The 27,629-nt window shown below is 43.8% G+C and overlaps 1 protein-coding gene across 3 annotated transcripts in view; it reads right to left on the minus strand.

Moving 5' to 3' along the window:
* The window catches only part of snx7 (sorting nexin 7), a 72,494-nt gene that overhangs the window by 19,123 nt on the left and 25,742 nt on the right, over window positions 1-27,629 (minus strand). For 2 of the 3 annotated variants that reach the window (XM_078280175.1, XM_078280174.1), the window contains exons 4-8: window positions 25,172-25,330; window positions 23,306-23,504; window positions 19,999-20,198; window positions 18,444-18,530; window positions 11,613-11,765 (exon numbers count right to left, since the gene is read on the minus strand). In XM_078280175.1, coding sequence (XP_078136301.1) covers window positions 11,613-11,765; window positions 18,444-18,530; window positions 19,999-20,198; window positions 23,306-23,504; window positions 25,172-25,330 — 798 coding nt within the window. Of the gene's footprint in view, window positions 1-10,210; window positions 10,230-11,612; window positions 11,766-18,443; window positions 18,531-19,998; window positions 20,199-23,305; window positions 23,505-25,171; window positions 25,331-27,629 lie in introns of those variants that run through there. The other variant, XM_078280176.1, reaches the window with a different exon arrangement.

Genomic DNA, 27,629 nt, shown 5'->3' on the forward strand with positions numbered 1-27,629 from the left:
TTACACCCCACTTAACTCAAACTGGGTGGTATTTCAGGTAGAAGGTTTAACAAACTCTGAGTCTAACCCTGATGTCTTTGTTGTTGTACCCTGAGATGGTTTCAGAACAGCTGATATGAGTTGGTTCAATCAACTCAGAGTAGGTTCACCACCACAATAAAAAGGCAGCATGAATGGAGCCATGATACTACGATTCACCATGGCAACAACCACAAACAAATGGGTCGGCGGAAATACTCGTGCACATACAGCGAGTTAAAAAAAACAAACGGCAGCTGCTGCAAAAGAGAGAGAATTTACGTGGGAGAAAATTGCTGCTAGAGTAAATGCGTATATTCAAATATAGTATATATCATATTTAATCATAAGGATAGCCTAATATTACAGGTGAAATGATATTGAACCTATAATCTATTTCATTTCCGCGGACGAAAAAGAACTACGCCTACTAATCCCATTCTGAGGCTGCAGCACCATCATTAACAGCATTATAAGTCATAATCTTTTATTTCAAAGCTTTTACATCATTCTCCTGCAATCCTGTGGAACTCCGTTTAAAAACGTTTAAAACCAGTTTCAGAGCGAGTCACATTCTTCTGACAGCGCTTTGCTACAGTGGCTTTACTAAAATGCTCCGCATCACCAATGTTGTAAAGACAAATGCCGTTTGCAAAAAAACGTAATGCGACAAATAATCTGCTGGGATGTAAGAACATAGATGGGCGACGTTAGTGATATGAGGACGGATAAGGTTATGTAGGCTACATTACTGATCGACTGGGAAGAAAAACGATACCGCTCAAATAGGAAGTTATCTAAAAATTAAAATGTCGGGGTTTCAATATCATCTCGCCGACATATAACACCCTGCGAAAGTAAAGCAGCTTCTTCATCAACGGGATCATCGACAAAAGCAAATGCCATGTTTTGAGAAATAAAACGTTTTATAGTCTGCCTAACATAGTTAATAAACCAACATATTTTTTTTTTTATTCATGCCGATAAACTGCGCTAAAATGTGCATGATACAGACTGAATGAATGAATGAGGAAATGAGAGAGTGCTGTGTCAGAGGAAGGAGACACTCAAGGTTTATTGAAGAAAACCTGCTCCTGACCAGGTTAGGTTCACAGACTCAGTTACCATAGTAACTGACTCTGAGGTTAAGTTACCTCTCTTTCTGAAACAGAAAACCCAGAGTTACCCTCATCTCAGGGTTAACAAACTCAGAGTTTTCACTAAACCTGCTTTCTGAAATACCACCCTGAATATAACATTGATAAAACTCAATAACAGGAATTGCAGAGTTTCATATGCAAAACTTCGGAATACATTTGGAAACACCAGGTATTATCCAGATGGATTAAATTCTCAGAGGACCCACAAGTATGCCAAAAGACAGCAGGTATTTGTGGCTGTAATTAATACTGGGGGAAGGGGGCGGAACATCCTGCACACACATGTGCTCTGGATGGGATTCAAATCACTGAATATGCAATATTAAAATCATCATACCAACCATACAGAACTAAATCTGGCACAAATACTATGTCTTGAAATTTAAACTCAATGACAAGAAGTTCTCACCAAAGATGGGGCAAAAAAGCATTGATTAGGTTATTCACAAAGGAATGATATCACAGTGAAGGAAATAAGCCCATCAAAGACAATTCTATTCAGTGCCTTAATCTGCTCTAACCCTGCTTTGGACAAGGTATGAAATCATCCCCTATGCACTGATTTTATACTTCACCAAAATATTTTTCAACGAGAGCTTTGCTGAGCAGGCATGCTCTATTTTATTTTAGCACTGTCGTGATTTACACACCAGAGGCATGCTCAGTAGAAGCAGCCTACCCTCCAGTTAATCTGCCCATAGTTTGTGTTGTTTTACATTTATGTAAATCCAACTCAAGTAAGGACAAAGTGATTTTTAACTGCATTTTTAACATTTTGTTGAACAAAAAAACCTGTTTACAGATGTACAGTACGTACACTTAAAGTAGCAAGTTATCTCTTATCTTTCACAAGCCTGAAGCTTGCAGACGTGTTTGCGTTGAGCATGTCATTTACATACATCAGACCGGCAATACATCATCCAAGGGAGGCTCTCATCACCAGGCCCCTTTCTGGGTGAAAACAATCCCGCGTTCCCCATAGAAGGCAACAGCATTAACAGAGAACATACCTCCAACCTTTTACTTTAAAACAACCCGTTTTAAATTAGTAATGGTATGCCGAAGAGTTGCTATGTAGTTGGTTGCACCAACAATACCTACAAAAAACCTGATCTTTAAATTATCCTAAAAAAAGATCCCGATATAGGCTTTGGCTCCAGGCTATAGACCAGACTGACATTGCCGAGGCTTCCTTGCGCTGTCACATCAGGAGAGAAAGAGGAAAATGCTGAAAAGCTGTGGTGTAGCAGATTGACTTTCACACAGATTTGAGGCTCATAGGATACGTAAATATTCACATTCAGTGCGGTAAACCGCTAAATGATGGTGGTGACAGTTACTACCATTAGCACCCGCCAACCTGCCAAATGTAGGTAGATTTCGGCAGCGGCGGGTAACACAGTCACTCTCACTAGTCACTTTGGCGGGTAGCATTCTGTGGAAGACTTACAGTAGGTGCACATATTTGGCTGAGGTTTAGGTATTCTTCCTTAAGAAAACGTTACATTCTTCAACAAAATTTCTCCATACATTTTGGGTCTCTTTGTGGGTTTTTGTGTCTCATTGTATAGTCGGTTTGTCTCTCTTTTTGGTCATTTTTTTCCTTTGGGGTTGTTTTGGGTCTCTGTGGTCATTTGGCGTCTCTTTGTAGTCGTTTGTAGTTTGTGTCTCTTTTTCACATCATTTTTTACCGTTATTATCACCATACAGTGGGGCAAAAAAGTATTTAGTCAGCCACCAATTGTGCAAGTTCTCCCACTTAAAAAGATGAGAGAGGCCTGTAAATTTCATCATAGGTACACTTCAACTATGAGAGACAAAATGAGAAAAAAAAAATCCAGAAAATCACATTGTAGGATTTTTAATGAATTTATTTGCAAATTCCTCGGGAAAATAAGTATTTGGTCACCTACAAACAAGCAAGATTTCTGGCTTTCACAGAAATGTAACTTCTTCTTTAAGAGGCTCCTCTGTCCTCCACTCGTTACCTGTATTAATGGCACCTGTTTGAACTTGTTATCAGTATAAAAGACACCTGTCCACAACCTCAAACAGTCACACTCCAAACTCCACTATGGCCAAGACCAAAGAGCTGTCAAAGGACACCAGAAACAAAATTGTAGACCTGCATCAGGCTGGGAAGACTGAATCTGCAATAGGTAAGCAGCTTAGTGTGGAGAAATCAACTATGGGAGAAATTATCAGAAAATGGAAGACATACAAGACCACTAATAATCTCCCTCGATCCGGGGCTCCACGCAAGATCTCACCCCGTGGGGTCAAAATGATCACAAGAACGGTGAGCAAAAATCCCAGAACCACCGGGGGACCTAGTGAATGACCTGCAGAGAGCTGGGACCAAAGTAACAAAGGCTACCATCAGTAACACACTACGCTGCCAGGGACTCAAATCCTGCAGTGCCAGACGTGTCCCCCTGCTTAAGCCAGTACATGTCCAGGCCAGTCTGGAGTTTGCTAGCGAGCATTTCGATGATCCAGAAGAGGATTGGGAGAATGTCATATGGTCAGATGAAACCAAAATAGAACTTTTTGGTAAAAACTCAACTCGTCGTGTTTGGAGGGGAAAGAATGCTGAGTTGCATCCAAAGAACACCATACCTACTGTGAAGCATGGGGTGTGGAAACATCATGCTTTGGGGCTGTTTTTCTGCAAAGGGACCAGGACGACAGATCCGTGTAAAGGATAGAATGAATGGGGCCATGTATCGTGAGATTTTGAGTGAAAACCTCCTTCCATCAGCAAGGGCATTGAAGATGAAACGTGGCTGGGTCTTTCAGCATGACAATGATCCCAAACACACTGCCCGGGCAACGAAGGAGTGGCTTCGTAAGAAGCATTTCAAGGTCCTGGAGTGGCCTAGCCAGTCTCCAGATCTCAACCCCACAGAAAATCTTTGGAGGGAGTTGAAAGTCTGTGTTGCCCAGTGACAGCCCCAAAACATCACTGCTCTAGAGGAGATCTGAATGGAGGAATGGGCCAAAATACCAGCAACAGTGTGTGAAAACCTTGTGAAAACATTTGACCTCTGTCATTGCCAACAAAGGGTATATAACAAAGTACTGAGATGAACTTTTGTTATTGACCAAATACTTATTTTCCACCATAATTTGCAAATAAATTCATTAAAAATCCTACAATGTGATTTTCTGGATTTTTTTTCTCATTTTGTCTCTCATAGTTGAAGTGTATGAAAATTACAGGAATCTCTCATATTTTTAAGTGGGAGAACTTGCACAATTGGTGGCTGACGAAATACTTTTTTGCCCTACTGTATCTGTGTCTAAAATGTTGGAAAAGCTAGAGCAGATAATGAATAAATAACATTCCAAAAGCTTAAAGACCAAACTTAAAGGAGAATTTGGGTCGATTTCAAGACGTAGCTCTGTTGTTTGTAAATTTGGAGTGCTGGCAGTAGTGAGAAAAATGAAAACAATCGGTGCTGCCTACACCGTGTTATCCTCCTGCTAGCGTTAGCACCCAACAAGCTTAAACAGGGCAAGTTTTAAACTTGTTTTTAGCCTCTTAACATGTTCAAAATGTCATTAAAAGTGCCTACCCATGTGAAGTGATTCCTTCTGAATGAACACAGTGAATCTGACTGCAGTAGATGTGAAAGAAATGAATAAAAGTTCTGCTAATTCAGCTCTGTTTAGTTCCGGTGTTGAGATGGCAGTTAGGAGTGCATAGGGACCGTCTATAAACTACAACACAGAAAAGATTTAATTTAATGATTAAATAAGGTAGTGTCTCCAAACTTACCTCAATTATAACTTGTCTCCTGCTAGTTGTACTACAGCACTTTTAAAAAATAAGCATATGCCTATTTTTGAAAATATGTTTACATCTCTTTTCAGTGTTGTAGTTTGTAGACGGTCCCGAAGCACTCCTTGCAGTATCAACACCGGAACTAAACAGAGCTGAATTAGCACAACTTTTATGCATTTCTTTCACATCTACTGCAGTCAGATTCACGGTGTTCACTCGGAAGGAATCACTTCACATGGGTAGGCACTTTTAATGACATTTTGAACATGTTAAGAGGCTAAAAACAAGTTTAAAACTTGCCCTGTTTAAGCCTGTTGGGTGCTAATGCTAGCAGGAGGATAACAAGGTGTAGGCAGCACCGATTGTTTTCATTTTTCTCACTACTGACAGCACAAATTTAAAAACAGAGCTACGTGTTGGAATCGACCGGAATTCTCCTTGTGTGCGTGTGGATGAAGCTGAAGGTTTCTCAACCTTTCCGGGTCATGCCACTGGACGACTTTTGAGTGTGGAGTCACTGAGGGTGGTGTCAACATGTTGTTTGGAGGTTCCATTCCCAGTGAATGGCATCCTGCCTAAAACGTTTGAGTCCATAAATGTGAAAGGGGGTTAGGACCAGACCATCTTAAAAGGCATACTATGTAACTTTTCCCTCTTCGGTCCCCCTACAGGTTGTTTCATTGGAACTACAGCCGCGCAAGCTGTAGTTCCAATGAGACAACCTGCAGGGGGACCAAAGAGGAAAAAGTTACATAGTATGCCTTTAACACACTGATGTTGAGATTGCAGGCACGTTTGTGTTCAATGAGCTAACACTGAGCAGCTAATTAGCCTGCAAACTACCTTTAGCAATGCACTTTTACCTCCCTGTGGATGCTTGTTTAAAGGCATGCCAAACAAGCCAAGGTGCTGACAAGACATCCAACATTTTAATTTCAGTTGAACCATGCATTGTCTTTGTCTAGCCTTTATAAAAAAAAGGCACTTCCAAAGCAGGGAAAGTTGCTTGCCTTTCACCATTAACTGCTGAGTTTATCACCTACACATGGATTATTGTAATGGAGTTTCTGTCTTTTGCCAGTGACAGAGCTGTTTATTTGAGAGGCCACTGCTGCTTAATAAATGTCTTGTTAGCACTGTGTTCTCTAAAAGTGAGTGGCTGAGCTGTGTCAAGCTGATGTACTGACTTGGCAGAACAAACATCTAATAACCTGAGTCATTGAACATTCTTTGTGTCCAACTAGCCTAAGTTGATCTGCCATCAATATGGACTCTGTGCGTTGTGTTTTTGTAGATTGTTTTTTTTAAAAGGCTGGATTGATAATCAGTCTGCGCTGGTTGGCAGAAACAAGAGGAGGGACAACAGACTTGGAAAGACAAGAGTCTGGTTTCCAAGAAGCTGTCAGGTAATCAGAAATCATTGAGCACTAAATGTAATACTCGCTCACACACACAAAGGAACAGATGGCAACAGGACCGGCAGAAAAGGCACTGCACCAACACTGCTGGCCAGGGGGAGTTCTTTACGCCCTGCATTAAGCATGCAATGTGCTATTGTTTAGCTCATTTTGGCTATAAGACACATTTGCTGTTTTGGTTCTGTCTTTCATCAACCAAGTGTCCTGCAGCAACAGCAGCTCTGTTAAAGCCACTGTAGTCTACCTGCTCAGCAGCAAACAGCAGACTGACACAGTTAGAGACCAGCTAGTCCATATCGATGGCGATTCATTTAGGGGATTGCTCTGGTGCCGCCCGAAGATCCGCCGGATGTCACTCTTTTCGGCCGGATGTCCGACCCCTTCCTCTTTCTTTGTGTTGCCGTTCTAAACTCCGGTGGGTTTTTGAGGACTATGGTTAACTGCTCCTCAGATCTCTGCAGGGTAAATCCAGACAGCTAGCTAGACTAATCTGAGTTTTCTGTTGCACGACTAAAACTACTTTTGAACGTACACACGTTCCACCAAAACAAGTTCCTTCCCGAGGCTATTTTGCAGAGGCACTGTGGCTCTGTCTGCCGCTTAGCGCCGCCCAAGACGATTCTGATTGGTTTAAAGAAATGCAAATAAACCAGAGCACTTTTTTCTCCTATCCTGGAGTGCTGTGTGGACTAGCCAGACCTTCCTCCGCAGCGCTGTGGTGGAAAGTCTGGCAATGCGAGACTAAGGACGAGCTGGTGAACATAGCGGAGCATTTAGCAGCTAAATACACAGGTGTTTCCCTCAGGAGCTGGTGGAGACCAAAACGAGAGCTAGAAGAGAGAGAATAGTGGACTGACATCATAAGGTGGACTCAGAAACGACTACGATGTGTAAATAGACACCTTGCTAACACCTTTCCCATAACAACTTCAAAAGGTATGTTATGAAACTCAGTCGTAAGTGCTGCTTACTACCACACTGTGTGTTAATGTTGATGTTATGATCAGCAGCTGATGGCTGCAGACATGATACCATGCCAGTAGAGCTGGGTGATATTGAGAAAATCAAATAGAGATATTTTTGACCAAATACCTATATAATGACTAATGGCCAGAGACTAAAACTAAAAAAGCTACACCTCCATGCAAAAAGTCAGTTCGCCCAAGAGTTAAATTACCTTACGATATGAAAAATAAAATACTAATAGAATAGTTAGGTGGTGAGCAAATTCGCCACACGTTAAGATTAGCAGCTTACATTTTAGCAGATGAACAAGCTGCATTTCTCATATGTCGTTTGGAAAGACAAACTCAATAACCTGAATATGTTTTGTACTAATGTGCACTGCTTCAACATGTGGAACAATCCAAAGCCTTTTCTGAACATCTCTTACATAGACTCTAGCTGCAAGCACTGTTGTGGTTCAATGCTTTGAAATCGTTTATTTTCCGACATTATTATGTTATTCATCAAAAAAGGGAAGCATTTCATGCAGCATTAATACACACAGATGTGTTCCAAACCTCTGAGTGTTCAAATTAAGAACCTTGGAGAATCATTAATATTTAATTTCTGAAATATTCCAAAGTAAGAGTATCTGTGGTAAAACATAAATATGCAGGAATCAGCCTTGTTTGTCTGTATTGTTGTGTGTATCCATTGCTGTATCCATGCATCAGGCACAACAAATGATTTAAAGCTCAGTTTCTGACAAATAGTTTCAATGGCTGTATAAGAAATGCTTTCCCATCCAGAAGCTGAGTGCTCTTTGGCTGCTTCCACACACACACACACACACACACACACACACACACACACACAGTACTCATTTGTTGTGTTGCATTTGCTCGCTGCGGGCCACTGGGCTGGGTGATGAGTGTTTGTGTCATGCTGCTGCAGGGAGAGGCCAGGAGACAAAAGCCAAATATGACAAAGACACACACACTGTCTCTATAATTATTATTACCCAAATACCATTCTCTTCTGATGTATAACAAGCACGAAAGGCTTGTATCATGTGGACGCGCCAACAGTGTTGTTGTCATTACTTAGAATTCCTCATGGGGGAGACAGACACTACACACTTAGGGCCCTATCTTGCACCCAGCGCAATTGACTTTGTACCCCGACGCATGTATCATTCCTATTTTGTACCCGACGCACAGCAGACTTTTCCCCCCACAGACTCACGTCGGTAAATTAGGGAATGAACTTGCGCTCCCGGGGCCGGTTCAGCAAAAAGAGGAGGCGTGTTCCGGCGCAAACGTTCCCTAGTGCTATTTTGCAGTTTCAGAAAACAGTTCCGCCACAGACCAGGAAAAACCTAGTCTAAAGTCAGTGGCGCGTTATTCAGATGCTATTTTAAGAACGCATGCTTGGCCGTAATGTAGAGTGTGCACACCGCGCATACACTTTGCTTCTCTCATCTCACGGATCCAGCAGTTCCCATTTTTGGAAACCGTACATAAATACAAGGAAAAATATGACCTTGTTTTACACAACATTTCCATGAATCATGTATGTGTTGATGACATAAATGAGGAAATATTAGAGGACTTAAGGAGATGTGATGTTGAACTGCATGTACCGATGCCACTTAACCCAAAAGCCCCAGCAGCAGCACGGGAGAGGAGAGACCGAAGAGCTGCATCGTCTATAGTGAGGTCATCTCGGTCTAACCATGCATTCATAACCTCGTGATTCAGTGAGAGTGAGCCCAAAACATCGGAAAGTATGTTCTTGTAACATTTCTTTATTTACATTTTGTCAAAAAGAAAAATCAATAGTAAAAATCGGTCTCCTCGGCTGTGAACCGCTCCTGGCGTGCGCCCATGGATGTATTAAGAGCGTGCGCCTAGCAAATTCGTCATTATAATAGCAATCTGCCACGGAACAAGCGCGCCTGCTTTTAAAAGGGAATGTGAGATAACGCTCCGATTGGTTTATTGCACGTTACACCCAAACCACACCTATGAGTAATGTAGCTACTTCAGACCAACCCATTTTAGATTTGCATCGGGCGCAAGAGTCATTCATCCCGCTGGTATAATAGCAACAGCGCCCGAGATCCGCCCACAAAGCTACTTGCGTTTGATAGGGCCCTACAGCTTTAACTTTTGGTGTCTGAAGTAGAAGTGAGATGCTCAGTCGATCAATCGTTCCAGTGTTTGTTCAAAGCAACAACGACCAAATCCGCACAAAAACAGCTCCATTCTTCTTCTTTTTTTTTTTTTAACGTCTAATTCCCCCGCCGTCTTTGCTGGCTGCCTGCTCGTTAATCTGGATTTCCGATTGTCTCTTCCACATTTTTTTTTCTCTTTTTCACTTTCCTCCATCAATATCTCTGTCCTCTTGGTTAAACGCTGTCAGGTTGAACTTGACCGACCTTAGCAGCTTTTTCTGGGCCTTTTCCACGGCATCTCATGGTCTTCATCCGCACATGGCAGTTGTCATGGCGATGGCTCAGTTGTCGGTTTGAATTACAGTTGTTTGTGTGCGTCTCTGCCAAAACACGGTCTTTGGTGTTGGATGGGAACTCCACGTGACCAAAGTTTCACACTGAAACAAGTGATCCGTCTCCATGACAACTGAGCAGCCGGATGAAGACAGAGACGTTGTTGAAAGCTATGGACTGGGGTCTTTGACTTCAAGTTAAGAATCACTTTAACACACTGCTTTAAGAATACTATGATGACATCACAATGACGTACAAGTATATTAAACTACTGAGCCCTTTAGGGATATAATGTTATCCGAATATACTTACTATATGTGTTGACAGCCTTTTTATTTTACGGCTTTTGGATCTGGCCGGTGAGCTGACTCAGGTGTATGAGCACCACCTTACTGAAAAGAGACGGAGTGGTGAACAGGTCATGTGATGTATCACAGACAACTGAAGTTGCCAGCTCTCCTGCTGGTCAAGTTTAGTTTGAGTGTTGGCCGCTATAGCTAAAAATAATCTGCTACCTGGCGGTAAAAAACCAGAGTGAAAGGCCTGGGCTCTCTGGAGGACGAGCTGTGGAGAGTGTCCTCGCCTCAGTCACAGTGCGCTATGGCAGAGCGGGTCTACAGAGAGCCATTTCACTCCCTATTTAGCCCCATTGTACCGAATTTGGTTGCAGTTCCACCAGAGTTGAATGAATGGGACTCTATGGAGCTAGACGGCTAAAATTGATATTAGCAGGTCAAACTCAATGAAAAATCTGAATTGGCCTAGAAAATTGCATCTCTAGTCGAGATCTATAAACGACCTGATGGAAAACATTTTTTTTTCATTTTCAAATATAATGTAGTTATGCTAAAGAACACAACAGGACGTCACACAAATGGGCCGTTTCATTGACACTGCGGCAAATCGCCGGATCGTTTTGTTTTTGGTGTGAATGCACAGTTGGGTATAGGACATCTCGCCTCAGGAACTGCACATATCCTGAGGCTGTTGGATGCATTTGTCATTGTAGAGCGAGCATTAGCCAACACGCACTTAAAAAGTTGGTATGTAGCAGCACAAAGCACTTAAGGATCTGATCTCATATTTTATGTATGTTTGGGTATTAATGTGACGGTTTTTGCTGCCCTTATTTTACACACTTTATTTAATTGTGTGGGTGTTTTTTTAAGAGCTGCACTGAGGCAACTAGTGTTGGAATGTAACTAAGTACATTTACTCCAGTACTGTACTTCAGTCCAAATGTTGAGGTACTTGTACTTTACTTGAGTCTTTTCTTTTCATGCCACTTTCTACTTCTACTCCGCTACATTTCAGAGAGAAATATTGTACTTGTTACTCCACTACATTCATCTATTACAGCTTTAGTTACTAGTTACTTTACATATTCAGATTCCTGCACACAAAACCCATGTAGTTTATAAAATCTGATGTTTTATTCTAAATGAAACTAGCCAACAATATAACGGCCTACAAGTGTGGGTAGTTTAGTTTAACCCCTGGCTTATTTCAATTTGGGAGCCAATTACTAATCACTGTTGACTTCAAAGAGCCAATCAGCTGCTCCTATACCCCACCGTCTTCTAGTGCCGCCACCACGTCACGATGAGTGATGATGGGCTTCTATAATTAGGAATTAGCCCGTCCTAATAGCTCATGTATTCTAAATCAATACTGTTGGCTTCATAAACCCTGAAATATTGATCCCATGTTTTAGAGCAGAGTTTTAAGGTTCAGAGGTCTTACAGGGTAAGTCAAAGTCCCAATCTGGAGCTTACCTGCTCGTAGTACTCCACGTTCTTCTCGGCCGTGGATAGAAAGGCTGTCTTGAGGTCAGTTCTCATGCTGTTCTGCCAGCGGGACCAGTCCCCCTTCAAGGCGTTGTTGGCCAGCTCCACGCGGTCCGCCAGACCATCCACCTCTTCCTGTAGCTGCCAGTCACACACACACACACACACACACACACACACACACACACAAATTACTTAACACTCATGTCAAGTTGGTCTTAGTCTCGCATTGCCAGACCTTTCTCCACAGCGCTGCAGAGGAAGGTCTGGCTAGTCCACACAGCATTCCTGGATGGGAGAAAAAACATACTCTGGTTTATTGGCATTTCTTTAAACCGATCACAATTGTCTTGAGCGCTGCTAAACTCCGCACGGAGCCAAGGCACCGCTGCAAAATAGCCTTGGGAAGGAACTTGTTTTGGTGGAACGTCTACGTTCAAAAGTTGTTTTAGTGTTGTCGTGTTTGAGCTATGTTACTGGTTACACGGCGTTCGTTGTTCGACTGGTCATGACTGTTTTCCCAAGATGGTGCCTACATACATTTACGTATGTTATTAACCCCTAGGTTCATTTTGCTCCGGAATTGTCTTTTAATCCCAATAATGACTCAAACTAAAATAAATACTATATTTAACCTTTGTGTTGTCATTGGGTCAAATTTGACCCGTTTAAAAGAGAAAAAAAGAAAAGAAAAAAAGTTTCTTTCAACCAAATTGCCCCAAAATAACTTGGATGTATGGATGTACGGTATATGGAAGCCATACAACATTCTTCGCAGGTAAAATTAATGTAGCTTCCTTTTAATTTCGGGTGTTTTATTCAATTTTATAGCATATAAGAAAAATGTAAATGGTTTTAAAACTCTCCTGAGTCTGTGATTCACTCAACAGCCTCTGATCTCAACTATTAGTCAAAATAATTCATATTTTCTGAGGTATAAAATGAGGTATAATGTAATTTAAATTAGGTTTATTGACTATGAATAAAAAAAAAACGTCGAAAAAAAGTGACAAAAACTTTTAAAAAGAGTCAAAATCATCGAAAAGAGCGACAAAATCGTCAGAAAAAGCGCCAATACAAAAGTTCATTTTTCAACACAAGGGTTAAACCAGTATTGAAAGACGTATTAAGGTACTTTAGTAGAAGTACCCATACAACATTATATAATGATTCTTATAAAATTAAAAGTCCTGCATTCTATGCACTACTACTAAAGTAAATATGCAGAAGTACTCTGTCTTTAAACAAACTTGATAAATAATAACTTCACTCAAATCATAGAATATGCCTTGGTGAAACACACCTGGTTCCTAAATCAGAGCAACATTGCCCCCTGCTGGCTGTGTCCTGCCATAGAAACACATCCCACGTCTGTGGAGAGGTTGATTCACAGGAATAGCTCAGTCTTTGCATTTCAAGTACATGTTTACAGGAGAAATGAATTGAATTTGGTGCTGTTTGAAGTTCACATCTGCATCGTATCGGTGAGTACAGTTCTGAGTGTCTGCTCATACCTGAGCCTTCTGGAGGATTGTTCCAACCTTTTCCAGCCTTCGCTCCAGATCCAATAGAAAACAAAGTGACAGCAGTGTTTTAAAGACACACACTGCCCCGCACAGCGAAAAAAGAAGAAAAAAAAAGACGCCACATGTTTTGTGTTACAGACAGCTGAGTTATGAAATGTGCCTTCCAGTTATCAAACTTGTGTTATCAAACTTGTGTTTTTGGTCCAAAACAGCCAGCTTGGCTGCAATGCTATCGATGCTATCGTCATTCATCTGTTGGTCAGAAAACATATGATCTGTGTCACATGTGAGGGGAAAAAAAATGTAATTCAAGAATTAATATCCAAAGGCCTGCAGGCAGCCTCTAGGACAGGAGTGTCAAACTCCACTTCACTATGTCGAGTTTATTGACATGCTTTTTTGTACTTGAAAAAGTCACTCATTCTTTGACTGTATTATTGTGTGTCTGATACAGTCTTCTCACTTACAGTTTGGTCGACATCAAGCCCCAAAAAAGTCAGGGAACAAGTTCCTCAGCCATCATAGGAAAAAAGCACCGAAAAGGTCGGAACAACCTAAATTGATATGCGGCCCGGATCAAAATCAGCAGGGGCCGGATTTGGACCTGCGGCCTTGAGAATGACACGTGCTCTAGGATGTTCATTACTCCTGTGCTACAGTACAGGTGTCTCTGTGTGTGTGTGTGTGTGTGTGTGTGTGTGTGTGTGTGTGTGTGTGTGTGTGCGTGTGTGTGTGTGTGTGTGGGCTACCCAACTTACAGAAATACATGTGTATTTATTTAGATTTTTCCCTCACAACTAAATGGTCAAATTAATCAGAAGGTCGAAGAATAGGTTTGCTAATTTTTCACGTCTGTGTTAAAATAGTAGTCTGGTTCCTCCATGAACGCTGAAGCACGTTTTTCTTGCTGTAATCATTCCTCCTGTTCACACTGGCTGGAAAGAGATCGCGTCCTAATACACTTCTAGTGGAAGTGATGGGGACAAACTGCAGTCCTCACACAAACAAAATATCCCCCTCTGTGTTTCTCTGTCTCTGTTGAGCTGCAGTGGAAGGATAGTAACAATGGAAAAATGAAAAATTATGAAAATGACCTTTTCACAATCAGTAAATTTTTTGATGTTGACACTCTCCTCTCACTCATGGAAACAGAGCCACAGTGGGTTGAAAATGTGTGGACATGCAGGCAAAATGTCTTTTCTTTTTTTGTCCTCGAACATCTATAGTATCACTGACATGCCCACCAATGGACCCCGAGTGAGCCACTTTCTCCTGTAGATACAGGAATATGGTCTGCCAAGCAAAGACGCCCATCCCATGGGCCCACCACCTGTGGGAGGAACCGCTGGGGTCGGGTGCGCTGCCACATGGGTGGCAGTGAAGGTCAGGGGCCTCGACGGACCAGACCCGGGCAGCAGAGGCTGGCTCTGGGGACGTGGAATGTCACCTCTCTGTGGGGGAAGGAGCCGGAACTTGTGCGGGAGGTGGAGCGCTACCGGTTAGATCTGGTGGGGCTTACCTCTACGCACAGTCTTGGTTCTGGAACCATACTCCTGGATAGGGGTTGGACTCTTTTCTTCTCCGGAGTTGCCCAGGGTGTGAGGCGCCGGGCGGGTGTGGGGATACTCACAAGCCCCCCGGCTGAGCGCCGCTACGTTGGAGTTTAACCCGGTGGACGAGAGGGTCGCCTCCCTACGCCTGCGGGTTGTGGGGGGGAAAAACTCTGACTGTTGTTTGTGCATATGCACCAAACAAGAGTTCAGAGTATTCGGCCTTCTTGGAGACCTTGAGTGAGTCCTGCATGGGGCTCCAGTTGGGGACTCCATAGTTCTGCTGGGGGGGACTTCAACGCGCACGTGGGTAATGATGGAGACACATGGAGAGGCGTGATTGGGAGGAACGGCCTCCCTGATCTAAACCAGAGTGGTTGTTTGTTGTTGGACTTCTGTGCTAGTCATGGATTGTCTATAACGAACACCATGTTCGAACATAGGGATGCTCATAAGTGTACTTGGTACCAGAGCACCCTAGGCCAAAGGTCAATGATCGATTTTATAATCGTTTCATCTGATCTGAGGCCATATGTTTTGGACACTCGGGTGAAGAGAGGGGCGGAGCTGTCAACCGATCACCATCTGGTGGTGAGTTGGGTCAGGGGTGGGGGGAAGACTCTGGACAGACCTGGTAAGCCCAAACGGGTAGTGCGGGTAAATTGGGAACGTCTGGAGGAGGCCCCTGTCCGACAGACTTTCAACTCACACCTCCGGCGGAGCTTTTCGTGCATCCCTGTGGAGGCTGGGGGCATTGAACCCGAGTGGACAATGTTCAAAGTTTCCATTGCTGAAGCTGCGGTGAGGAGCTGTGGTCTTAGGGTCTTAGGTGCCTCAAGGGGCGGTAACCCACGAACACCGTGGTGGACACCGGTGGTCAGGGAAGCCGTCCGACTGAAGAAGGAGTCTTTCCGGGATATGTTATCCCAGACGACTCCGGAGGCAGTTGCAAGGTACCGAAGGGCCCGAAGGGCTGCAGCCTCTGCCGTGAAAGAGGCAAAGCAGCGTGTGTGGGAGAAGTTCGGAGAAGACATGGAGAAGGATCTTTCGGTCGGGCACCAAGGTGCTTCTGGAAAACCGTTCGCCACCTCAGGAGGGGGAAGCGGGGAACCATCCAAGCTGTGTACAGTAAGGATGGGACGCTGTTGACCTCAACTGAGGAGGTAATAGGGCGGTGGAAGGAGCACTTTGAGGAACTCCTAAATCCGACTAATACGCCGTCTATGGTAGAGGCAGAGCTGGAGGATGAGGGGGGGGATTGGCATCAATTTCCCTGGTGGAGGTTGCTGAGGTAGTTAAACAACTCCACAGTGGCAAAGCCCCAGGAATTGATGAGATCCGTCCAGAAATGCTTAAAGCTCTGGGTGTGGAGGGGTTGTCTTGGTTGACACGCCTCTTCAACATTGCGTGGAAGTCTGGGACGGTGCCTAAGGAGTGGCAGACCGGGGTGGTGGTTCCCCTTTTAAAAAAGGGGGGACCAGAGGGTGTGTGCCAATTACAGGGGTATCACACTTCTCAGCCTCCCGGTAAAGTCTACTCCAAGGTGCTGGAAAGGAGGGTTCGGTCGATAGTCGAATCTCAGGTTGAAGAGGAACAATGCGGATTCCGCCCTGGTCGTGGAACAACGGACCAGATCTTTACTCTTGCAAGGATCCTGGAGGGAGCCTGGGAGTATGCCCAACCAGTCTACATGTGTTTTGTGGATCTGGAGAAGGCGTATGACCGGGTGCCCCGGGAGATACTGTGGGAGGTGCTGCGGGAGTACGGGGTGAGGGGGTCCCTTCTCAGGGCCATCCACCTCTGTACGACCAAAGCGAGAGCTGTGTCCGGGTTCTCGGCAGTAAGTCGGACTCGCTTTCAGGTGAGAGTTGGCCTCCGCCAGGGCTGCGCTTTGTCACCAATCCTGTTTGTAGTATTTATGGACAGGATATCGAGGCGTAGTCGGGGTGGAGAGGGGTTGCAGTTCGGTGGGCTGGGGATCTCATCGCTGCTTTTTGCAGATGATGTGGTCCTGATGGCATCATCGGCCTGTGACCTTCAGCACTCACTGGATCGGTTCGCAGCCGAGTGTGAAGCGGCTGGGATGAGGATCAGCACCTCTAAATCGGAGGCCATGGTTCTCAGCAGGAAACCGATGGAGTGCCTTCTCCAGGTAGGGAATGAGTCCTTACCCCCAAGTGAAGGAGTTCAAGTACCTTGGGGTCTTGTTCGCGAGTGAGGGGACAATGGAGCGGGAGATTGGTCGGAGAATCGGCACAGCAGGTGCGGTATTACATTCAATTTATCGCACCGTTAGACGAAAAAGAGAGCTGAGCCAGAAGGCAAAGCTCTCAATCTATCGGTCAGTTTTTGTTCCTACCCTCACCTATGGTCATGAAGGCTGGGTCATGACCGAAAGAACACGATCCAGGGTACAAGCGGCCGAAATGGGTTTCCTCAGGAGGGTAGCTGGCGTCTCCCTTAGAGATAGGGTGAGAAGCTCAGTTATCCGTGAGGAGCTCGGAGTAGAGCCGCTGCTCCTTTGCGTCGAAAGGAGCCAGTTGAGGTGGTTCGGGCATCTGGTAAGGATGCCCCCTGGGCGCCTCCCTAGGGAGGTGTTCCAGGCACGTCCAGCTGGGAGGAGGCCTCGGGGGAGACCCAGGACTAGGTGGAGGGATTATATCTCTAACCTGGCCTGGGAACGCCTCGGGATCCCCCAGTCGGAGCTGGTTAATGTGGCCCGGGAAAGGGAAGTTTGGGGTCCCCTGCTGGAGCTGCTACCCCCGCGACCCGACCCCGGATAAGCGGATGAAGATGGATGGATGGATGGAAGCAAAGACGTGTTTACTACATAGACGCCCTAAAGGTTGCCATTACCCTGCACCCCAACCGGCCCTGTTCATAGGAAACACAGCGTTTCCTTCCTTATTCCTCAAATGACAACTTCTTACAAATCAACATTTTCCCCACATAACTAATAAATTATGAAATCAGATAAAAGCTGAATGCAAGCTGTGTGGCCTCTCATTCGGCCCAGTGGGTGGCCACATCGCCTCTTTTGACAAAAAAAAGACACAATAAGAAGGAAACCGTAACAAAGGCGTCTATTTGACATTTCCCTTCTTATTAGCGCAGATCTGTTAAAGGCAGAATCACACACACACACACACACATAATTAAAGCAGGGATACAATCCAAGTCTGTGGGGGGAAATCGCAGTCCTGCTTCTTAATTAAAATCTCACAGATGGAATTTGATATCAGCTGGGTGAGTGAGAGACACACCTGCACGCGCGCGCGCACACACACACACACACACACACACACACACACACACACACACACACACACACACGCACCTCAATTGCAGTGACTGAAAATAGCTCTGTCCTTTGCTTGCCTAACTTTCCGTCTTCGCGCTTTGTCTCCTGACATTTTGAAGTGAGTCGCCATCTATAGAGGATATATGGGAATTTTCATTACGCCACGATTAGCTGCTGGGCTTACAGTGTGAAATAATATTGATGGCTCGTATTCCCACTGAGCTCAGGACTGACTTCCAGGCCACAAGCCTGGATATTTTTATAATGCTCCCAGGAAGCTCTCCTTCCTCCCCAATATGAGCTGAGGGTGGTCTTGTTGGAGAGGCCTCACTTTATTACACCTCCAGAAGATGACTGGAGGACACACCAACCAACCGTGTGTGTGTGTGTGTGTGTGTGTGTGTGTGTGTGTGTGTGTGTGTGTGTGTAAAATTGCACTTACTGCTTCTTGGTCCACTCTTCTGGATGCCAGGGCCTCGTTCTTGGCTTCAAACTCCGCCTGGATGTTGTCTCTCCGTCTCATAACAGCCTAAGACAGGTTTCCCACAACAATTGATCTTGGTGAGTGTTTTTCGAAGTGTGAAATATCAATGTCAAATTCATTTATATAGCACATTAAGACATCTGTGGTTCACCAAAGTGCTGAAAATGACAGAACATCAAATACATAAAATGATCACGTAAAAATACATGGTTACAAATAACATGGAACAACAAACACAGTAAAAGACATTTGACGCTGCTAGGACCAAAGTCCAGAGTAAAAAGGTGTGTCTTTAGCAGGGATTTAAAAGTATATATAGTCTGTGCCTCTTGAATATACAACTATTCCAGAGGATGGGAGCAACCACCGCAAAAGCTCGATCCCCTCTACTTGTTAGCCTAGCTTTTGGGACATCCAAAAGCAAGCGGTTGGTTGACCTCAGTGTTCTGACTGGTGTGTAGCGATGCAAGAGTTCAGCCCGATACAAAAGAGGCCAGACCATTTAAAGCCTTGAAGACAAGCAAAACGATTTTCAAATCGATCCTGACACGTAGAGGAAGCCAATGAAGGGAGGCCAGGACAGGTGTTTATCCTGTACTAAGTGACTGCACTATGTTAACGTGTGCAGACAGTCACATAATGGAAGAAACAATAAGACAACAGAACCCGCAACGTCCATCTCTTTTGATCAAACAGTCCCAGGAAATAAATTCAGGAACAAACTGGGTGATCAGCGCACCCCCCGTCTCAGTTCAAAAAAACCTGTTGCTGCGTTTTTGTTCGGGGCTCAACGTGATTCTCCTGCCGTGATCCGGTGTTCAGATGTGAGTAGTAGGGATGTCCCGATCAGCTTTTTTTAGCCCCCCCCCCCGAGCCGATTTTTAGATACTGAGTCCTGATCAGATACTTGTATTTGCTCAGATAATAGAGCTGCACGCCATGTTTTTTGTTTACCAAAAAAACTAAGTTAACAAAAGTATCTAAAATATGTCTTAAGCTTAAAACATTTAACTTGATGCCAACAAGACCAAAACAGTTCTCTTTAGGGTCCCAGCAAACCCCAAAACAAAGAATCAACAGTCTCAAGTTCCCCGCTGGACAACGAAAAGTAAACTTAGTGATGCCTCATGCGGTTATTAATCAATCTTTGATTTTCTCCTGTGTTTAACGATGTCGGCTCCAGGGAATAACGGGCCTGAAAGCGTGGTGGTTTACTGCTGGAATCACAGAAGTGTGGAGAGTTGGAGTAATCTGCTATTGTAACAAAACTGATGACTAAGAAAGACGGACCTTTTTACTTTTTGCCAAGGGCTGGCAAGCTACGAGACACTCTAGACAGACAGTGGTGAGTGGACGTGTGCCATCTTGGTTTGAAAATGCTGGCATCCAGGCAGTCGGCGGTGTGTCTGTGGTGCAGGGCGGGTGTGATCACTACAAGCTGATGTACATGATCAGAGTAAGGTAAACGGGGTTAATGCGATCAGTTAAAAAATGTGGGGGGGGGGGGGATTACCTTCAGGGTCTCGGCGCAGAGGACGTACTCGTGCAGAGCGGGGACGAGGACTTGAGACAGATGCTGGATCTGCTCCTCCGTTTCCAGACCGCAGCGCTCCACACAGCTGGCCACGCCCCTCAGCGGCTCGGCCAGCTCCTCCTCCGACTCGGCCCACTGGCTGTAGGTGGGGCTGTACTGCTTCAGCTCGTCCAGATACTCTGGAAGCACAGAGGACACACTCAAACACAAAGCAGTCGGACCGAGTCTGCAATGCGTTTACCCAGTACGCTTTAAGTTCTGAGAGGCCTGACCAGGGCTGGAATGAAACCAAGTACATTTAGTACAAACTTGAGGCACATTTCCATTTCATGTCACTTCACACTTCTGCTTCACTTCAGTTGAGAGGGAGAACGATTTTGACTCCTCTGCATGTATTTGAGCTTAAGTCACTCTACCAGAAAATGTGATGAGAGTAAAACCACCAGCATTATTTTTATCCCTCTGAGGACAAAAGACGCACCGGCAAGCCCAAGCAATGTTTGAAAACACTCCTACTCAAAAATTTAATTTTAGACATTTATTACTATTTTATTCATATATTACACTACTTTTGTGAACCCAAGACTTTTGTCAACTCATTTCAAGCACCAAAACAATTGAGTGTAGGAATGTTTTCATGAGAGATTTGAGAAATATTTCAGCTTTAGGGCCAAATCATCTCTTTACACATTGCTCTGGAACAATTTTGGGCATCACTGTACAGAAAGCTGAGTTTGTTCTGAACAATATTGATATGAAACACATGGGGATCAGGATATATGCAAAAAAAACTTAAACCTACATTGTGTAATTTGTTTGAGTTGATTCTTAGCAAAAAAACCTTGGTTCTTTCACAAATATGTGCTCATTCATGTGTAATTACTTCCACCAACTAATCAAAGTATTCTCGTACGCATAGAATCTGCCATTCAGAATCATTCAGAATACATAGCAGCGAGTCACTCGAATGACGGCCACCATGTTGTGCCTCCATCTTTAAAATACATTATCCAAAGAGGGACATACCTCCACCTTTCACGCTTTTACACTCACTACAGTGCCAGGAGGGGGTGAAGATTATGGAGTCGCCAAGGAAGTTAAAAACGCGACAGGCAAAGCAACAAGATCAAAGTTAATATTGGAGTGGCTTTTCCAAGATGGAAAGAGCTCATGAGGAGCAAGGATTTTAAAAAGGGACACTGAAGTTGCCTGCTTTCTTCTCGACAGGTAATTCTGCCTATTTGTGTAAATTCAAAGTTTTATAGTTGCTTGACTAACTATAACATGGTTGTGCATAACGCTAGAACGACGTCTAGGATACTTCTCCTCGCGTCAATGATGAAAAAGGATTGTCTACCTTGTAACATAAACGTAATCATATAGGTCGTGATTTCCCTGGCAGACAACTCACGTCATGCAGTTGTAACACAGACAGTTAGAACAGCTGCGTGTAAACGATGGACACTAAGAGCTAATTTCGGTTTCATTGACATTGTTCATACTGCTCAGAGAAATATATTAAAAACACAAACCTCCGTTGCTTCTCTCCTATGCTGTAAACATTGCCTTATACTATTAATCTCGTACAATATACAGAATAACGATAGCACTGATACTTTACTAACATTAGCTTGCATATGTTTGGGAACCTGATAGCTGATGTTAGCAAAGAAATGATACCAAAATAATGTGAAACTATTATTAAACACTCACGGACGAAGTCGTACTTCTTGGAATAATACTGCCACCGTAGGAGTTAGAACGCGCTCGGAATGGGGGGGGCTAGAAAGTAATATTCAGTTGGTTGTCATATACAATTTCACCGCTAGATGGGAGAAATTCTTACACAATGTAGCTTTAAAAGGAGAATTCAAGAAGATAGCTAAAAATGCCCTTAGACCTCAGAGGGTTAAAATTAGCTATAATGTTTTATTGTACATGTCGTGTTATTTCCGTCGTGTTATAAATTGAATTTCTTAGTCATTTTATAGGAATATATAAAGATACTACATATTACTGTCCTCACGTGGTCCGGCAAAAACGCAGGTCTTTCCATTTGTTTGAATAGAGGTAGTGCGTTTAGGGTGCGGCAGTGGGGGCGCTAAACAAACGGCAGCAGCCTGCAGTGAAAAGTTGAGACCGAATAAACTTTTGGAGAAGAGCTACCCCGTGTCACGCTGCAGTGGCCAATCATCTGCACGTGGCTCAGACTTGTTGGAGTGTTTTGAGGTGGTGTGAGAGGAAACAGAAAACATCACTGGCTCTATCGCTGCCACAAAAAAGATTTAAAACACCAAACACAAGCACTGAACTGTCCATCTTCTTTCTCTCCGTCTACGGGAAATGAAGCTGTGTTCAAATGTGGTCGGAAACGCTGAGGTCTAGAAACGATCTGACAGAAAAACAATAATTGTGAAATATAAAGTCTACTTGTGCTACAATGGGGGGGAGGGGGGGAAATTAAAGAACACAACAGGACGTCACACAAATGGGCCGTTTCAGTGACATTCCCCCCGCCGCACAACCCTGCGGAGAATCACTGGACCGCTTTGGTTGTTCTGAACGCGCCCTTAGGTCTCTCAACTTTTCTTTTCAACATCTGTGCGTGCACACGGCCCTGCGGTCTCTTTTATGAGGACTGGCGGGCGTTTACCTGCTAATAAGGATCAAACTGGCACGTGTTTTAAACTTACGAGGGCAATGGAATTCATCAGTATTCACATTTGATTTGAAATAGTTTTGGTACGATCTTTTTATATTGTGGAACAAAGTACCTCAACATTTAAATACTTTCACCCAGGAAACGCTCGTTAATTCCTCGGGAGTATTTTAATCCAAACCACCATCTTTTTCCTAAACTTAACGAGTCATTTTGGTGCCTAAACTTAACTGTTATCGCAGCATTACGCTCACTTTTTCTGGCTAAACTCCACTACCACAGTCTCTGAAAGGAGCGTTATCTGGCGGTGCCTGTAGCCGGCTCACAGTCCCTTATTGGCAGCTAAACAGCTGCTGCTGGTAGCCAATGTCCTGGAGCTCTGTAGAGGCTAAATACAACCAGCAACTGCTGCTCAGATTTTATCTATCGCACTATAGACTGTTCACATTACAGTGCTTTACTTAGTATATTATAATACTTCTATTTTAGGATTTAATATATGGTCTATTGGTGAAGTAGCATTGGTCACTTTGACACATCGGGCCTTGCTTAGTTTCAAAGCAGTGTTTCTAAGTTTTCAAAGTCTTTACAGACTGAATGAAGTCCTCAGTGTGCCTGTTAGAGTACCTCTCTGTTCCTTGATGATCCGTTGCGTGACTTTGTCCACAGAGCAGATCTTGTTACTGAAGTCGTCCACATACTCCTGCATCAGCGTGAACTCCTCCGGCCGGCTCCTCAGGCCTCGTACAGAGTTGGCCACCGCCCTCACCGTCTCCCCCATCCTGCTCAGGAAGCCCGGACCCTGCTTCCTGTGAGACATCAACTCCTGCCGGGGTCACACACCAGAGCTTTAATTAGCACCAAGCTCCTAAATGTCCATACTAGCCGAAAGGCATTACATATAACTGGAGTTTTATAGACCATAAAAAAAATGCCTGATTGCTCTTCATCTCTTAAATCCCTAGACTAAGTCTATCACTCCGCCTTGAGATTCATAACCGGTCATATCTATGGTACACATCATTGTATTTTATATGAAAGTGTTGGTTGGTCTTCTCTCCAAGAGAGACGTGATACTAGGGCTGGGTATTGAATTCAATACTTTTTAGGCACCGACCGAATTGCCTCCCTAGTATAGAGTATTAAAAAATCCCTCGTCATTAAATATCAAAGTTCAATATCTAAGGAGCAAACGTCAATAGTGCCAGAGAGCCAATCAGCGTGCAGCATGCTCCTACCAAGATCTTTTGGTAAACTGACTGGATGCTCTCGCTGTTTCACTTCCTGCCTTCCTGTCTGTTTTCCCTGCGGCTGGTGTGAAAATAGACCTATCTTCAGCTGAGTGGAGATCCGCTTTACGCACGCTTCTGGGACGGGCCGTGACGCAGCTGGTGGAATATCAAGCATTGACTTGAATGGCTGAGATTGCTCACGCAGATGTGCCCGGTAGAAAATAGGGGTGACTCCTGGAACAAATTACAGCACCTACTTATAATCAACTCACTTTTGGACAATTTAGAAATCTGGTTTCAAAACTGCAAACTTCTACTTGTAACTGCTTTACATAATTGTACTTTCTTTTTCATCCTTATTGTTCTGATTCATTTTATCAAAACATTGTTCCAATTCAGAAAGTTTACGTGTCTTTCTATTTTTCTTATGATGGCGTCGATCTTTTCTGCGTGTTGTTGTTTTGTTTTTGTAATTTGTCTCGATGTCATTGTAAATGAGGGCCGTGCCTCAATGATTTCAATAAAGGCTGTATGAATGAATGAATGGGGGAATAAAGCTGAATAAAAAGAGAATATGTGACTACTGGGCTCCATGGAATCAACGGGCAGACACACAGTACATGTGGCTTAGCAGGGGGAAAAAACATTCTGCTCAACGGTCCTGCATGCTTGATTTGACATTAAAATCATTTAAGGAATAGTGCAACATTTTGGAAAATACAGGTATTTCCTTTCTGAGAGGGAGATGGGAAAACGGATATCATCGTGTTCAGTAAAGTTCAACAGTGTACAGAGTTGTACGAAGCTGGAGTCAGGACTTAGCTTATCATGAAGACTGGAAACAAACAAACAAAGTTAGCCTGGGTCCGTCCAAAATTCAGAATTATACCTACAAGCGCCTCTAAAACTCACTGATTACCATGTTCAATCTCTAGATTGATGGATTATCAGAATCAGGATTTATTGGCAGGTAAGTAACACAAGGAATTTGCCTTGGTTGTTGGTGCATACATAAGCATATTGAACAATAATATGAAATACAATCTTACACAATATATAATGTTATATAATATATAATGTTGTGTAGTTACTTGGAATCTATGTCTGATGTAGGCCTAATCTGTAGTGGAAGCACTGCGATTGTCGGAGTATTTTTTGAGTAAGAAGCTTTCTAAGTAAAACCAACTTATCGAACCTTGTGTGTGTGTGTGTGTGTGTGTGTGTGTGTGTGTGTGTGTGTGTGTGTGTAAGAGAGAGAGACCTCTACAGTGAGGAAGACTTTGAAGTGCTGGCTGTAAGACAGTATGGGGTGCACTGCGATCTTGTTGAGGAAGCGGTGCAGAGCTTTCCTCCTGGTCTCGATGAAGTCGTCGTTGAAGCGCTCCACCATGCCTTTCATCACAAACTTCTCCGGCAGCGGCTGAGGACACAGCCAGACACACATTCAGGCCTTGTATGTGCGCGAGGTAGTATGTGTATGTGTTTCATTTAAAATAAAAAAATAAAAAACAGTAGTAATTAAAGCTGCAAGCAGCGATGAATGGGCCCTTGCCTTCTTTTTGTCATGAGGGTCCACCGAGTCTACGTGTACATTTTTGTGCAGATGGGACTCACGCTCTAGGAGGAGTTAAAAAAAAGTAGGTTTCGCTCAAAGCAAATTTGCTAATTAATTAAAAAAATGAAAAGAGCGCCATCTAATGGCCGATTAACGCCATGTTTGGCACACAGCCTCATTCGCACATGAGGAACAACTTTCTTAAGTTTTGTGTCCATCGGAATAGCCGTGTGCAAGATACAACCGTTCCTGTTTCGACACCCACCTACAGGAAGTTGGTCCTCTGTAACTTGCATACTGTTTTAGCTATTAAAATTCTTTTGATAACTTTTTTCACGAGGGTTCTCTGAGTCTATATGCCAGTTTTTGTGCCGATCGGACTCTTCGCCCCAGGAGTAGTTAGACAGAGTAGGTTTCCCATATTTTTCAACAGCATTTTTTCAACTATCAAAATTCTCTGGATAACCTTTCGTCATGAGGGTCAACAGATACTACCTGCAAAGATTCAAAAAGATTGAAATCACGGCCTAGGACGAGTTTGAAAGAATGTAAAACACACATGAAAAATGCATAATTAAAAATGGCCGCCTTCCGGTTGGGCGGAGCTAATGAAGGTAAATGGGAACTATGTCCGCAATGATTAGAGCAATATGGGTATTAAATCCGGTGAAGATCGGAGCAACTATGTCCAAGTTAAGGCCTTCCAGGCATTAGGGGGCGCTATGGAGCCCACTTACAGGTTTGGGCCAAATCGCTGTACAGTCTCGCAAATCTCCCAGGTGTTCATGTGGGCGCCAATTTTTGTGAGTTTTCGTATATATTGAGGCCGTCAAAAATGTGCCCAAGGGCTTAAACCAATTAGGGTCCCATAGGCCACGCCCACTTTGACCAATCAGTACCTTGCTGTAGGGGTGGCCTCATGAGTGGCCCTAGATGGTACCCATCAAATTTTGTAAAAATCGGATGAGCTGTTCATGAGCTACAAACTTTATGTACTTGAAGCGCCCCCTAGTGGCCAATTTTCATAAAATCTGTGGGGCATCTCCAGAGGGTCATGGCAAACAAGAATCTTAAGTTTTGCGTTGATAACCATTATTTTGGTTTTTGTCAGGTCCTTCTGGAAATGCTACCTGCCAAGTTTCGTGCAAATCGGTCGCACGGTCTAGGAGGAGTTACATTTCGATAAATTGGGATTTTTCACGCATAAAAGTCTAGGCGGAATTGGGCGTGGCCTATATCACGAGATTCAGCTGGATCCAGGGAACGTGAAAATATATGTTTTTTGAATGTGAGATGTACGTTTGGGAGTTATAGGGCCAAATGCTTTTTCTTCTGCAATAGCGCCACCTAGTGGTGGATGTGTGTATTTCTTTTAATCTTTGTAATTTTCACCAGTTGTGACAGGTGTGCAAATTTTTGTGAGTTTTCGTGCATTGTAACCCCCTCAAAAATGCGACGAGAAATTGGTAAAAATAATCTGATCAAAAACAATAGGGTCCTTGCAGTTTCACTGCTCGGGCCCTAATAATCTGACGAAAAACAATAGGTTCCTTCGCACTTTCAGTGCAAGGCACCGTTGGGTTTTGCACTTTCGTGCTCGGGCCCTAATAAACAAAGTAATAAGTGTATGTAAAGAAAATCTAGGTAATGAGCTAGTTTTATTCTGGACATCTCAATCTCAAGAGGGTTTTATTGCTTTTCTGGCCTGATGGCATTCGATATCGCTCTAAATCATACTGTATCCGGGTCTGACAAGTGAAGCCAATGAGGAAGGGCCTTCTGTCATTCATTCAGGCATTCTATCTAATTTCCAGCAGGAGGCGACTCCACTGGATGCAAAAAGAAGTCAGCTTGTATAGAAGTTTGAAAGTGAGACATTTCTTTTGTACTGCTGTACATGCAGATGAATGTTGACAGTACCCAGAAGTCTGTTTACCCGCCGGCAAATCTCCACTGGATGACTCGCTTCATAAGCGTCATCCTCCCCCAGCTCCACCCTATCTTTAAAAAATCATCACATCTGGTTTAAAAAAACAAGATGCCAAGGGCCAAATTGCCAAACTCGAGGCTTGAAAACCGTAGTCCACAAACCAAAGGGTTGACTTGCGGTAAATGAGCTGAAACATCCCAAAACTCTGGTCCAAGTGGACTGCACATGCGTCAA

This window comes from Sander vitreus, chromosome 22, assembly GCF_031162955.1.
Source record: "Sander vitreus isolate 19-12246 chromosome 22, sanVit1, whole genome shotgun sequence".
In the NCBI taxonomy this organism is placed as follows: domain Eukaryota; kingdom Metazoa; phylum Chordata; class Actinopteri; order Perciformes; family Percidae; genus Sander; species Sander vitreus.